Raw genomic sequence first — 15,076 nt, 5'->3', positions numbered from 1 at the left:
TAGTCACTGTTGTCACCTAGGGTCATATCTACCAGACCCTAGTCACTGTTGTCGCCTATATTGGAAATAGGATTGCATTGATTTGAGACTCAGTCCTTCCCACAAGCTGCTTCACAAAAGTCCACTTCTTCTTCCCAATCCATCTGAGCCAGAGAGACCCTAGACGTTGGAATGGTCTGCCAGAGGAGTGCAGGCTTGCAGATTCAGTGCCTGCTGATAAAATGACTGCTGAAGATACACATTCATAAAGATGTTTTTAATGTAGGATTACAATGTATGATTTATTATTTTATTTTTTTTACCCCCTTTTCTCCCCAATTTTCGTGGTATCCAATCGCTAGTAATTACTATCTTGTCTCATCGCTACAACTCCCGTACGGGCTCGGGAGAGATGAAGGTCGAAAGCCATGCGTCCTCCGAAGCACAACCCAACCAAGCCGCACTGCTTCTTAACACAGCGCGCCTCCAACCCGGAAGCCAGCCACAGCCAGGAAACACCGTGCACCCGCCCCTCTTGGTAAGCGCGCACTGCGCCAGGCCCGCCACAGGAGTCGCTGGAGCGCGATGAGACAAGGATATCCCTACCGGCCAAACCCTCCCTAACCCGGACGACGCTAGGCCAATTGTGCGTCGCCCCACGGACCTCCCGGTCGCGGCCGGCTGAGACAGAGCCTGGACGCGAACCCAAATACTCTGGTGGCACAGCTAGCGCTGCGATGCAGTGCCCTAGACCACTGTGCCACCCGGATACAATGTATGATTTTAATGAGCTGTCTTAAGTAATTCTCCTTCCTCCTGTCTTTGTTTCTTTGTTAGTACTTTTATTTAATTGTATTATTTGTGACCTGTATTGAAAAGCGCTATATAAATAAAGTTATTATTATATTATTATTATGAAGCAGACTATCTAATACTGCATTCAAATAGGCTACTCATGATGACAGGACCAAACCGGATGTAATTGTTTTCAATGAGACAGGGACAGCAATTTCCATCCCCGTGTTCTCCCTCTCTAGCTACAGATGTAGGATCTTAATTTGACCCAGTTTGCTGCAGCAGGAAAATAATCCTGCAGCAACAGAAAATGTGAATTATTATGTGGATTATAATCAATATTTTTGTAGGGGTTGATACATTTTTCGTAAAGGAAATGTCAAACTTCAGAAGCCTTTTTAAACCTCAAATACACTACAAGTTCTCCTGCAACAGGGTGATCAAATTAAGATCCTACATATGTATCTACTTTTTTTGGTCTCATCCAAGTCCGTCCGAAGGTTAGGGCAACATCCCCCTTGAACCTGCTTCAGGGTCCCAAAACTCTCCACATCCCTCTTCTTCTCCCAAACCCTCCTACACCAGGGCATAATCAAACTGGCCCCTCTCCAACGGGTCCCTGGGGTCGTTGGTCTAGGAGGTGGCAGTCATACTGTTGTAGGGGTCCAGCAGGATGCGGATGCAGCGTACTATCAGGAAGAGCAGGAGGAGCTGCAGGAGGCCCACGAAGCACAGGGCCATACACTGTTCCATCTGGCCTGCTACAGGCAGCAGCCCCGTGCCTGAGGGGCCCCTGGGGAAACTTGCTGGGGTCGGGGACAACAGTTCATAGTGTTCATAGTCCAGCCAGGAGGGCACATCACTCATCTTGGAGTTGGAGTGTCAGAAATGTGACCTACACTGAAAAATGTCCTTCGGTGTTGAGATTGTTTTGTTTTCGAATTAAGGTAGAAAACAGAGTTTGGGCATGAAAACAGTTTGGGTATCGGTCATCATCTAAAAGGTTCCTTTGTGTGGAGTGGATGTGGGTATTTGGGGGTCAATTCAGTTCACCCTTTGGCCACATAGGCAACAACAGTGATAGAAGCCAAACAGGGATGACATGATGATAAGCAGTCCTATGGATTCATGAACACTTCAGTAAACCAATAACAGACAAGTTGGAACAGGCTCACTGGGGCTTAATTCATTTTCAAGGACTCGTCGTGTTCTGGTGTCCATGTGGGAGGGTAACAGCCAAGGGACACAGCCCTGTACAGTACATACAAGCTGAATGTGACAGTTGTACCAAAGTCCTCCCCGCGTACCACTTACTGTTGCACTAGTAACTGTAGACTCTCTAACCTGTCAAATCTACTTCTTTAAGCAGTGGTCCAACTATGCCGGGGGCCTTGTGAATAATTAGAAACAGGAGGCGGGGTGAGGGGGATACATTTAACTGAGTGGTTGAAGAGGAATTGTGGATCAATGACCTAGTATATAGTGCTTGTATGTTCAAAGGTTCACAGCTTAATAAGCTTCAGGTCAGCGTAAGTGGAGTGAGAGATTTTCATAAGAAGCTTGGCTCTGTGGGCCAATATAACAAGAGAGAGAGTATTTCTTATCCCCAAACTAATAATAACATTATAACCGACTCATAAAGTCCATTGATATTTCTGACTGGGCTCACCAATAAGTTAGAAGTACTGTAACACAGGAAATGTCTGTATTGTATTGCTATTAATTCTTCTCCTTGGGTCAGTAGTTAAAACGCCTGGTTGGTTATTGCCAGAAAGATGATTGAAGAGTGATTGCAAGGTCTAATTGACAGGTCAGCTTGAACAGGAATAGAGTAGTCAGAGGCATCTCTTCACTGTTGGGCTGAATAATTGCTCCTCTCTGTTGGGGATGCCATAGTCATTCATCATTCGCTCCAACGGTGCTGTGTGTCTCCATTTGGAACTCTTCAGCGGACAACCTGAAAGAACAAGCAACCGAGTCAAACAAAACACTACAGTCAATCAGTGCCCAGCATGAAGTGAACAACTTGAGGAGCTTGGTTTATTCTACTGTATAAAGGCTTGATTTAAAGTAATGTTCAGACTTCAGATAACACAACAAACGTCTGCAAGTCCAACACTTCTGTGTATTTCATCTCGGAGAATGAACTCAAACATTTGTCTCAAACACTTCAGACTGACGTAAGAAAGTCAGCAACAGAATGTGCATAGGACTAAACACTGATCCCAGGGAATCCTTGTGATGCCAAGAACTCAGTCTTGTTCAGAAAAGACAATCCATTTGAATGGGTGATGAGAGCTTAGCAGGAGCAGCTCACTCTGCAGTCTGCAATGTCTATTCCATGAGGCTTCTCATCCTCTCCGGCTCCTCACAAAGACAAGTTAAAAGCCTGCATGGGCTCAGGACAGGCTGAAAGCTTTAATGGAGACTGGATCAAATAAGGAGATGATACCCTGGTCCTGTCATTTATCAAACAGCTGCAGCTTATAGGGTTGGACAGTTGAGAAAACCAAAATAAAACGCTTGATCAACGTTGAGTGCTTAAATTCAACATGTCAGACTCCGTGGTGAATGACTACAGGGCAAAGAAAGGGTGATAGGAAATCTCAATCCTGAACAGTAATGGGCCGAGGAAAGTTCTATTGACTTCTATTAACTTGAAAACAGGACCGAAAAGTAAAGAAAATATTAAGGAAAATATGTAAGCGCAGGGGTGTGAAGAAAAAAGAACAGAGCACAACCATGAATGTTTGGAATAACCACATTAAAATGATTGTCTTGAAAAGCAAACAAATACAGCTTCTGCCCTCTTCTGGTTCCTAAGCATTAGATCAATCATTTAGGTGGCTGTCCAGATGTGCTCTTGAACACACCAAGACTCAGAGCCATGGTCACAGCAGCATCACAAAGCCATGGTCACAGCAGCATCACAGAGCCATGGTCACAGCAGCATCACAGAGCCATGGTCACAGCAGCATCACAGAGCCATGGTCACAGCAGCATCACAAAGCCAAGGTCACAGCAGCATCACAGAGCCATGGTCACAGCAGCATCACAGAGCCATGGTCACAGCAGCATCACAGAGTTACACAGTTATTACATGTGCTGATGTGAATCACATACTGTAAAAACACTTCACATGTCAGTGGCTTTGGCCAAGGCTTTACATTTTCTCAAATTTAAATTCCATAGGCAGTGGCAGCTATATGTTTCTGAACCAAAATGTTTATATTGTATGGTAGTTTACAGAATTGTGACCTAAATTAAATAGTAGCCTAAACGAAATATAACTTATAAAAGATTAGTTGGCACAAAAACACGTGGACATTTACAACTTGAAACGGGTGTTTTCAGCCATAGACACCCGTTATTTACATGCAAAACGAATCAAAGTATTCAATACAATCCCTATATCGTCAGCATCTGCATTTCATTAAACTTCTATAAAGTGGACAAAGTCTCTCAGAACACTGAATAACTGACGACAATTGAACTGTTGAATTGATTGACTTCGGTTTCGTGAAGTCTCTTGGTCGCGGCGGATGCGCAAGTCTTCTGGTCCACTTGACTGGTCCCTTGTGAAGTCGTGTATTCAGCACCACGGTCAGCGCTCCTTTTATCACCGCACTTGCTCGCGGTGTCCTATATGTTCGCGCGCAGTCTATCCAAGGGCCAGCCTCTCCACGCGTTCAACCCCAACCCCACTCATTCCCTCCCATCTCATCCACTTTCGCAACAGCTAGTACATAGGTACATAAGTAAAGGTAGACTCTTATGTACAGATGCGCTTAATTTAATATGACCTTGATTCTCACAGCAGGAAAATAATCCTGCAGCAACAGGACATGTTAATTATTATGTGGATTATAATTAGTGGACATTTTTGTAGGGGTTGAGATCAAAAGGTTGGTGAAGATCATTGTTCATATGATTGCATAAAGTGTCTCGGGCTAAAAGGCCCTCTCTTATGTAAAATGAATGACCAGGCCTATGAGTGACACTCAATGGCCAGCAGGACCCCTCTCGCACCAATGCTCTGCCAGTATAGCCTACCACACGAGAATAATGCCATAAAAATGGTTAACTTACAATTCAGGAAGCACTTACATAAGCTCTTTACTTGAAATGTAGCACAATGAAGCTCTTTACTTGAAATGTAGCACAATGAAGCTCTTTACTTGAAATGTAGCACAACGAAGCTCTTTACTTGAAATGTAGCATAATGAAAGATGCCAAAACCCCATGACTTTGATTTTAAAGATCTAAAAACATTCAAAAGCTCAACTGTCCTTTTTAGTATATAGACAAAAAATGACCCTTATTATTCCCTCACCTTTCAAACTTCTGTTAAGCCTATTTGATATTTGAGGGACAACTTGGTTGATCGGAAAGTATATATTTTGTTAAAGTTACAGAAAAGTTAAGTAAACATCTGAGCAGAGGAATCTGACCAAAGGCTATGAGGGATGGCAGTCAGGACCATGGACAGCACCTAACCACCTAACCATTGAAGAAAGTAGACAGCGCCCACCTAATTAGGACCATGGGCAGTGCCCAAGCAATCGGGTCAATGGGCAGAACCTAACCATAACCAATCAGGACCATGAACAGCAGCTAAATAGAGAGAGAGCTAGACAGCACTTGCCAAAAAGAAAACATCCCTATTGATTCCATCTGTTCTCCCTTTGGCCTATAGTGAATGACATCCTACTGCAAAGCACAGAATGCAGCCAGTAGTGTGTCGTCACTAATAGTAAAGTCACCCTCTAGTAGCGGGTGAAAACCAACGTTGAGCTGCAAGGCTTTGGTGTTGCTGAATGAAACTCCTTTCAGCTCCACTTCGGTTCAGTGTGCAGTTGCAAATACTGGATCAGGGCCACAAAGGATCACAGTCCAAAAGGGTCAGAGTGAACTCCCCTCAAAGGTAAAGTTTTGTGTAGAAACCCGATGTGGTACACATATTAAAGTGTTTCACCTTTTTGTTTGTGGGTATTCACTGAATTGCATCTACTTTGAATCTCCTGCACGTGTGTGTGCGTGTGTGCCTGTGTGTGTGTGTGCCTATGCGTGCGTGCATGTGTGTGCCTGTGTGTGTGCTTGTGTGTGTATGTGTGTCCTCGGGCTCCGGAGAGGGATCAGTATGAGAAAAGAGGAGAAAGACGGACAGAGGATTGGACTGATGGCCTCATCACAGGAGACAGCAGTGAAACAGGCCCCCCTGTTATTGACTATGTGTGTGAATATAAAAGCATGTTTTATTTAAAACCGTATCAGCCTCAATGGCCAAATCCATAGCTTTATTCATCAGCCTCAAAGGCGAAATCCATAGCTTTATTCACCAGCCTCAATTGCCAAACCCATTGCTTTGTTTATCAGCCTCAATGGCCAAATCCATTAACAGCTATCAAAGCGTGTCAGTTTACCAGATGAAAAACAAAGACAACATGCTGGATGTGCTTAGACACATAATAAACTCAGCAAAAAAAGAAACACCCCTTTTGCAGGACCCTGTCTTTCAAAGATAATTCGTAAAAATCCAAATAACTTCACAGATCTTCATTGTAAAGGGTTTAAACACTGTTTCCCATGCTTGTTCAATGAGCCATAAACAATTAATGAACATGCACCTGTGGAACGGTCGTTAAGACACTAACAGCTTACAGACGGTAGGCAATTAAGGTCACAGTTATGAAAACTTAGGACACTAAAGAGGTATTTCTACTGACTCTGAAAAACACAAAAAGAAAGATGCCCAGGGTCCCTGCTCATCTGCGTGAACGTGCCTTAGACATGCTGCAAGGAGGCATGAGGACTGCAGATGTGGCCAGGACAATACATTGCAATGTCCGTACTGTGAGACGCCGAAGACAGAGCTACAGGGAGACAGGACAGACAGCTGATCGTCCTCGCAGTGGCAGACCACGTGTAACAACACCTGCACAGGATCGGTACATCCAAACATCACACCTGCGGGACAGGTACAGGATGGCAACAACAACTCCCCGAGTTACACCAGGAACGCACAATCCCTCCATCAGTGCTCAGACTGTCCGCAATAGGCTGAGAGAGGCTGGACTGAGGGCTTGTAGGCCTGTTGTAAGGCAGGTCCTCACCAGACATCACTGGCAACAACGTCACCTATGGGCACAATCCCACCGTCGCTGGACCAGACAGGACTGGCAAAAAGTGCTCTTCACTGACGGGTCGCAGTTTTGTCTCACCAGGGGTGATGGTTGGATTCGCGTTTATCGTCAAAGGAATGAGCGTTACACCGAGGCCTGTACTCTGGAGCGGGATCGATTTGCAGGTGGAGAGTCCGTCAAGGTCTGGGGCGGTGTGTCACAGCATCATTGGACTGAGCTTGTTGTCATTGCAGGCAATCCCAACACTGTGCGTTACAGGGAAGACATCCTCCTCCCTCATGTGGTACTCTTCCTGCAGGCTCATCTTGACATGACCCTCCAGCATGACAATGGCACCAGCCATTCTGCTCGTTCTGTGCGTGATTTCCTGCAAGACAGGAATGTCAGTGTTCTGCCATGGCCATCGAAGAGCCCGGATCTCAATCCCATTGAGCACGTCTGGGACCTGTTGGATTGGAGGGTTAGGGCTAGGGCCATTCCACCCCAGAAATGTCTGGGAACTTGCAGGTGCCTTGGTGGAAGAGTGGGGTAACATCTCACAGCAAGAACAGGAAAATCTGGTGCAGTCCATGAGGAGGAGATGCACTGCAGTACTTAATGCAGCTGGTGGCCACACCAGATACTGACTGTTACTTTTGATCGCCCCCCTTTGTTCAGGAACACATTATTCAATTTCTGTTAGTCACATGTCTGTGGAACTAGTTCAGTTTATGTCTCAGTTGTTGAATCTTGTTATGTTCATACAAATATTTACACATGTTGAGTTTGCTGAAAATAAACGCAGTTGACAGTGAGAGGCCGTTTCTTTTTTTGCTGAGTTTGTGTGTAATGCATTGCAACGATAGACTATTATTATACCCCTAAAGACTGAACTTTGTGAATGACGGCCAATGAAAAACAGGGACAAAGCTTCAGCATCATACAGCATTCTTTATTCATGGCAGAAGTAAAACACATTGTTTTATGTCATTGTTAAAAACCAACAACAAAAATGGGAAAAATACAAACATTTATTTTGGTCGACTCAAATTAAGTGGATGGATGTAAACAAATGTGATACTCTCGCAGTTGAATCCTAACTTGAGATCCACACGTGTACCTCAATTTCCACAAATCTCCCATAAACATGAATTAATGTTTGCATGAGCCAGAGTTGAGCATGAGTGTCTCAAGTTAGGATTCAACCAAGCGTGGAATCAGGTGATTTTACACTAAAAACCCTGGTCTTAAATAAGCTGTGTAATACGAGGTTTCTGCCACTACAAGGGCTGATCACTTCAACATCCTGTGAGCTTCTAGGAGTTGCCCCATCCCCTGTTCCAGGATCAGATATATTTATACCCCATAAAGGTTACGTATAGGATTGGGCATAGGGACCTAATGGTTACATATATGACTGGACGTAGGGAAATCTGATTCTAGGCCTTCAAATTGACCTCATCTGTCAACAGCTAAACCTGAAAAATCTGGTTAATATAGTTAGAAACAGATCTATAGTCAGTTAGAAACTAACCTTGTGTCAACACATTCATGGTCCAAGTTGTTCCATAAAAACTCCAAGTCCTATATCCTTTCATTTACAAGCCATATTTAACCATACTTTATACAATGTGGTCATTGTTTTGTAGAATAGTCCATCTCAGAGCATTACATGTACATGCTATTTATATAGACGGCTGAAATATGATTGTCCATTTCAAAATGCTTTCTTCATGCTAGAACCAACCAACTCTTCACATCATAATGCTGGTCATTGTTCTGTAACGTTAAACACAATGAATCAAACACTGAAATCAGTTAGCTACAACCAAACACAAGCACTTCAGAAATATCCATTTGAGTTAGAATTATGGATACAAAAATAATCATTTCAATTACCAGTATTCTGGTTTCCTGATGTGAAAACCTTGTAATACAGTCAAACAAACGTATGTAATAAATAAAAAAATCTCTAAAACAGCCATAAAAAGTAGGAATGTAGCTGTTGCTGGCAGCCATCTTCTGTACTGTACCCTGTACGTACATGTGGAGGTATTGACAACATAAGTGCAAAAGGTGAAATGGCAATTATTCAGCTGAAGTAGTAGTGGCCTTATGACAAACCTGACTGTGGTCCCAGCCTAGCTTGCTAAGAAGCGGTGTTTGACATATTCATTTAAAATACGCTAAGTTTCTTCTTGTTGAAGACTCATGACAGGATGGAGCTTTAACCATAAATAGGCTTAAATATGACTATATGACTATTCGAAGGATCCCTCTGCTCCAAAACAGGCAGCCAGCATGAAAGAGCATGGACTCTTCCACTGGGAGAGATGGAGAAAGAGAAAGAGAGAGAGAAAGATGGAGAGAGAGTGGGAGAGAGAGATGGAGAGAGAGATGGAGAGAGAGATGGAGAGAGAGATGGAGAGAGAGATGGAGAGAGAGATGGAGAGAGAGATGGAGAGAGAGAGAGATGGAGAGAGAGAGATGGAGAGAGAAAGAGACACAGGCGCTTTGTTTTTAGAGTCACTTGGTGAAAACAAACTGTCCTTTTACATCGAGACCTCCTCCTCTGTACGGAAAACACACTGTTCTGTTCCCAGGACCACGCACTCCAGTGTGCTTCTTTAGAGTGGCACGCTGCCACGTCCTGTGCGTGTCCTCCTGACGGGCTGTGTGATGTTGCGGTGTATACTGGGTTGTGTGTGTGTGTGTGTGTATGTATATACTGGGTTGTGTGTGTGTGTATATGTGTGTATACTGGGTTGTGTGCGTGAGTGTGTGTGTGTGTATGTATACTGGGTTGTGTGCGTGTGTGTGTGTGTGTGTGTGTATACTGGGTTGTGTGTGTGTGTGTGTATGTATACTGGGTTGTGTGCGTGAGTGTGTGTGTGTGTATGTATACTGGGTTGTGTGCGTGTGTGTGTGTGTGTGTGTATACTGGGTTGTGTGCGTGTGTATGTGTGTATACTGGGTTGTGTGCATGTATGTGTGTGTGTGTATACTGGGTTGTGTGCATGTATGTGTGTGTGTGTATACTGGGTTGTGTGCATGTATGTGTGTGTGTGTGTGTATACTGGGTTGTGTGCATGTGTGTGTATATATACACTCAGTTGTGTGTGTGTGTGTGTACTGGGTTGAGTGTGTGTGTGTGTTCTAAGAGTGTCCCTCTGTCTCTTCTCCTTCCCTGGTCTCTCAGAGAGCCTGCTCAGTGCTGGAGGCAGAGATGTCCAGTAGTCTCCAGGCAGCTTTGGGGTTGAGCTCCTCCTGGTCCCGACACAGAGCCCACACATACATCATCCTCAACACCTTCTCCTGGGGGGGGGGTAGGAGAGAGAAGGAAAGGTTGGAGGAACAAGAGATATCACCAAGAGTAGGCGAGAGGAAAAAGAGACAAAGAAGACAGGGCAATGGTTAGAAGAACGGGAAAAAAGATATCAAGGTTAAGGGAAGCAGGAATGGGCTAGAAGAAACAGGGCTAGAAGAAACAGGGCTAGAAGAAACAGGGCTAGAAAGAGGTCTAGGGAAGTAGGACAAAAGATACCATCTGTATAAAAGCCTGTTCGATTTAAAATCCTGCTAAATTGAATTTGAGATTCTGGTAAACTCTGGATGTTTCCTTTCATGTGTTCTACCAATTATTATTATTTGATTATTCTCCATGGCAACCTACTGATAAAAAATGAATTAAAGGTTATTTCTCAGTTTTCAGTTGGTTTTTGTGGAGACCAGGGATATTTGTGCGTTTTTGACCAAATATAAGTCATAACAAATACTTATTTAAATGCTATAAGTTTCCTATTGTTATATGTAAATACAAGTAATGTGTATGTAGAGAGGTAACTTTCTTCACCATTTTTTTTTTAACCATGTTGTAATATGTGATTAGCCTCCCAGTTGGTGTAACTGTAATGTTCATTCTCCTGAGAGGAATTACGGTGTGTTATTTTTCTCTTATTGTAAATTGTGTATAGAGACTGCTGACATGACTGTTTACTGTAATAGTCTTTGACCAGAGTGCAGTCCGGTATCCGTCTACTCCCAGTGGCTAACCACATATTAGAGAGTATCAGACTGCATATTACCATCAAAGGCTAGAGAGATGGACAGGTTAAGGAGCAAAATGACCCAGGATAGAGAGAGATGGGTAGAATAGATATCACAGAGGTTGTAACCATGGTAACTCACTGGATCCCCTTCCACCAGGTCTCCCTTGGGACTACGAATCACCATGACCACCTGGGCCTGGAACGTGATGATCAGCACAGGGCCTTGATCCATGAGCTTCCCCATCGCCAACTGAGAGAGAGAATAAGAGAAGGAATGAAGGAATGGCAGAGAGGGAGCTGGGGAAGGAAATTATGTTAAACCTAAAATAATGACAATCAGCTGGCTACCAAAATGTTGGTGACCGACTTGTACATGTAGCTCAAACAGAGTAATGACATGGCCTGGTTGGGCCTGACAGACACATTAATGTACTTACATCTATGTTGTCTATATCTAGGACCTTGGACTGGAACATTAGACCCAGGGCCCTGGCCTGTTGGATAGGGTGGGCCAGCTGACTGTATGTCTGAGGACAGAGAGAGACGAGGGTCAAAAGGAAGGAAGAACGCCATTTGAAAGTATTTTTCACCCTGATAGTGATGAGAAAATCTAATAAAAAATATATTTCTGAGAAAAGAAAGCATGCCAAGTAAACCCTTTTGTACAGACACTACTTGTTACAGACATCAGTAAACATAGAAAAGAGGAATAGAGTGCAGCCTGTATAAAACTACTTACAGCTTCATAACACCAGTCCTTCAGGACCTCCAGCTCTCCACGGATCATAGCCTGCACAACAGAGCCACATAGGTGCATTCCTAAATATTAGTTACTGCAGAGCTGTACAGTTCTCTTATCACAAAGCTAACCAACATATATTCAATTCTAGTGATCTATGGATTACACTTCTGGTGAGCATTTCAAAAGCTCCAAGTGCTCATGACTAACGATTCAAAACAACAAAAACATTGATTAAAAAAAGGTGCTTGAAAGTGTTAGTGCCCTTACCTCTAGGATGTTGGGGATGATGTCCTTCTCACACTGTTTGAGAAAGGAGTCCTTGTCGAAGCTGGGGTCTGCCTTTAAGATCTCGGTCAGCACCTGAGACATCTCAGTCTTCGAGAAGAGACCACCTGCCAACCAAATAACAAGGATTTGATGTAAAAATAGTGGAAACCCATGTAGTCCAACCATCCATCAGAACATCTGAAGAAAAAGAGGGTAGTTACTTTGTGGCTATTGACATACCAGACAATATAACAGAGAAACTATTGTGCACACCCAGTAATCCCCTCAGAGTGATTAAACCGGGACATCATTTAAAAGAGAGGTTGTTTACCTAGTAGATCGGTGACTCTGTCGGTCACGGCTCGAGATGCTCTGACAAGGGCGTTGTCACTCTCGTCATATTTCATTTTCATCTCAAAGAACCCTGAGAAGAGGTAATTTAAGAAATGCTGAACTGCAAATATCACAAAGACTTCTAAGACTCTGGGACCCTCCACAGAAAATCAAATAAGATACAATGTAAAAGAAAGTGTTTCTTGATCAGGAAAAATCCCATCTCTGAAAGTCTTGACATCGAGATATAAGTATAACACCGAAAACTTTGCCTCCACTTTGCCCATAAAATGAATATAGTGCCACCTGTTGACTGGCCAGTGAAGTGCACACAACCATGAATGTGACCTATGATTACATCACTCTCATGTTATCTGATGAAATACAGTAACATTCTCTTACTGTTGAAAACCATATTGTTGTCCTTGAAGTCCTTCCACTGTGCGTACCACTTAGAATCCTTGTGCAGAACAACACCTATGTCCTCTCTGTAAATCAAAATAGACAATTTATATCAATTGGTTGTATTTCCTAATAGTTTCAAGCATGGCTGAATGGACACACATAGCATTGTTGGCGAATGGGAAAACGTATCTGTTAACCATGTCATGGTTATGAACAAGTAAAAAGGGACATACTCATTGGCCTCAAAGACACGGTTGTCACTCTCCCCTCCCTTGAAGGAGAATTCACTTCTCTTCCTGAGTTGAGAAGGAGCCCTATAGGTACCATCGTCTACCACATCAATCTCTCTCTTCACTGACTCCATTCCCTGTACACACACACACAGAGGGAGGGGGAAAAGGAGATCAGTATATCAGTAAAATTATTCCATAGAATTCATGACGTTTGACTCATTTTCAGCCTCCATATGATGCTTCAATGTTTCTTAAAAAGTCCTTCCAACAGCTGGTATTTACCCCAAAACAACTGGTTACAACTGCTACATTCTTATGCTTATTTAAAATCATTCAACACAATGAATGATACATAGTAATCATGTAAGTAAGCCCATTTTTAAGCAGGAACTGGGTAAATAGCAGACAAAATAATAAAATAATAAAGCGTAACCAATTTCCTTCAATGGAGAGTTGTGTTACTTATTTTAAGTGCCAGTCTCTGACCTGTGAGATGGCCCTGAAGGCGCTGGTCGCTCCCAGCTTCTCTCCTCCCTTGGATACAGACTCAGCAGAGTGCCTGGCCGTCTTGGCTGCCTCCTCCACCCCCTCCTTGATCTTCTTCCCCAGGTCTGTACGGGTCACTTCCTCAAAGCCCTGGACAGACAGACATGGACCACAGCAAGTTATAATGACTTTACTTCAGGCAGATTAGTGGCAAGCTACTATAAATAACAGTTCCACATAAATGTCATCTTTGGGTTAGCACTGATATAGAAGTGAAGTTTAACTCATAAGCTGTCCAATACCTCAGCTGAAATAAACATTTTATAAGAGAAATATAAAAACAGATTTACACCATTGATGCGCTAAAAGGAGCACATAAGGATAAAACATTTGCATTTAGGATTCATTCTGAGGGTTTACTTCAACTGATAATGTCAATGACCTTTGTTCCATGCATCATTTTCAAGAGTGTTACAATGACTCACCTCCTTCACAGTCTCTGACAGAGTCCCCAGGGTCTTCTTGAACACCTCAGAGGTCTTTACCGTCTCTGATTCAATTGTTTTCTGGCAGAAAGAAACGGTTGACATTGATGAGACGTCACATTAGTCAAGCGTCAAGTGTGCATGACATCACAAGTGTTTGTTCGGAACACAGATGAAAGTCAACTTGTCACCAACCCTAGTCCTGGACAGCATGTGCAGGCTTTTGTTCCAGCACAGCACTGACCATTAAACTTATCATCAAGACCTTCACTAGTTGAAGGTTAGTACTGGGCTGAAACAAGTCTGCACAACCAAGGTGAGTGACCATGGGCTTAAAGGGACATTACACTCCAAAATCAAATTTGAACTTACAAATTTCCTCCGAGCCTGTTGCAGGGCATCCGACTCCTCTAGCCTCTTTGCCTCCTCTCTAAACTTCTTGATGTTCTCCTTCATCTCCTTGTCCTTCCCAAATTCCTGCCTCAGGTTCTCCACAAACCCCCCGAAGAAGCCTTTACGACTAGGTCGTTCTGACGCATACCGCACCTGAGAGAAAGATGGCACTTAAAATATAAGTGAATGACAGAATATTAACAGTTGGTGTATTGGCTAGTTAGCTACCACCAGATCCATCACTATTTGAAGGTCAACAAGGATAATGCGTTGGATAATGCATAGCTACCTGCACAGGGACAGCCGGAGACCAACCAATTCTGTAGGCATCTCCTCTACTGAATGAGGAGAAGACAGCACGGGATGGCAGGAGTAGAAGACGTCTTCCGACCAGCTGAAGAGAATTACAACATGGGCTATAACCAAACATTCCTATTGAAGCTATTACAATACATATCTACCTGTTCTAGCGTTATGGTGTAAAAAAATAGAAATAATAGGCTATGAAGAATGCCTGATATGTTTAGCTAGCTAGAATGTTCATGAACACCGACCTGGGGGGGGGGGGGGGCTATGGCCCATTTCATAACTGTCATCACATAATAAAATGTCACGTTATTTAAGAAATATCGTCGAATGTTAAATACTGAGCTGTAAAACAAAGCAGTCAATGTCCATCGATTGCCAGTGCAAGCAAGGGGGAGATATACTAAAACAAATCTCACCTCATAGCACCGACACACGGAGGCTGCCATCTTGATCTTGAATACATGGGGCATTGGGCAAT

General features: G+C 43.4%; 1 protein-coding gene across 1 annotated transcript; it reads right to left on the bottom strand.

Annotated features, from left to right (window-relative positions):
• Positions 1–9,986: 9,986 nt before the first annotated feature.
• On the bottom strand, positions 9,987–15,062 carry LOC120020014 (mitochondrial import inner membrane translocase subunit TIM44-like). The gene is made up of 13 exons (XM_038963436.1): positions 15,015–15,062; positions 14,579–14,683; positions 14,269–14,442; positions 13,897–13,977; positions 13,412–13,561; positions 12,926–13,059; positions 12,690–12,775; positions 12,286–12,378; positions 11,955–12,079; positions 11,685–11,735; positions 11,383–11,472; positions 11,085–11,195; positions 9,987–10,211 (listed from the first exon to the last, which is right to left on the bottom strand). Exons 1-13 carry the CDS (start codon positions 15,042–15,044, stop codon positions 10,092–10,094), a joined length of 1,350 nt encoding a protein of 449 aa, XP_038819364.1. The 5' UTR covers positions 15,045–15,062; the 3' UTR covers positions 9,987–10,091.
• Positions 15,063–15,076: the final 14 nt, after the last annotated feature.

Source organism: Salvelinus namaycush, chromosome 25 (genome assembly GCF_016432855.1).
Source record: "Salvelinus namaycush isolate Seneca chromosome 25, SaNama_1.0, whole genome shotgun sequence".
Classification (NCBI taxonomy): domain Eukaryota; kingdom Metazoa; phylum Chordata; class Actinopteri; order Salmoniformes; family Salmonidae; genus Salvelinus; species Salvelinus namaycush.
The sequence above is the reverse complement of the archived record's forward strand: the minus strand, read 5'-3'. Positions and strand labels throughout refer to the sequence as shown.

Excerpts from the sequence above, each read along its gene's own strand:
- LOC120020014 (XM_038963436.1), bottom strand. The coding sequence starts at position 15,044 with ATGGCAGCCTCCGTGTGTCGGTGCTATGAG. Across the intron at positions 13,060-13,411 it reads CCTTCAGGGCCATCTCACAG|GGAATGGAGTCAGTGAAGAG; the intron begins GTCAGAGACTGG and ends GTGTGTGTACAG. Across the intron at positions 12,080-12,285 it reads CAGAGTCACCGATCTACTAG|GTGGTCTCTTCTCGAAGACT; the intron begins GTAAACAACCTC and ends TTTGGTTGGCAG.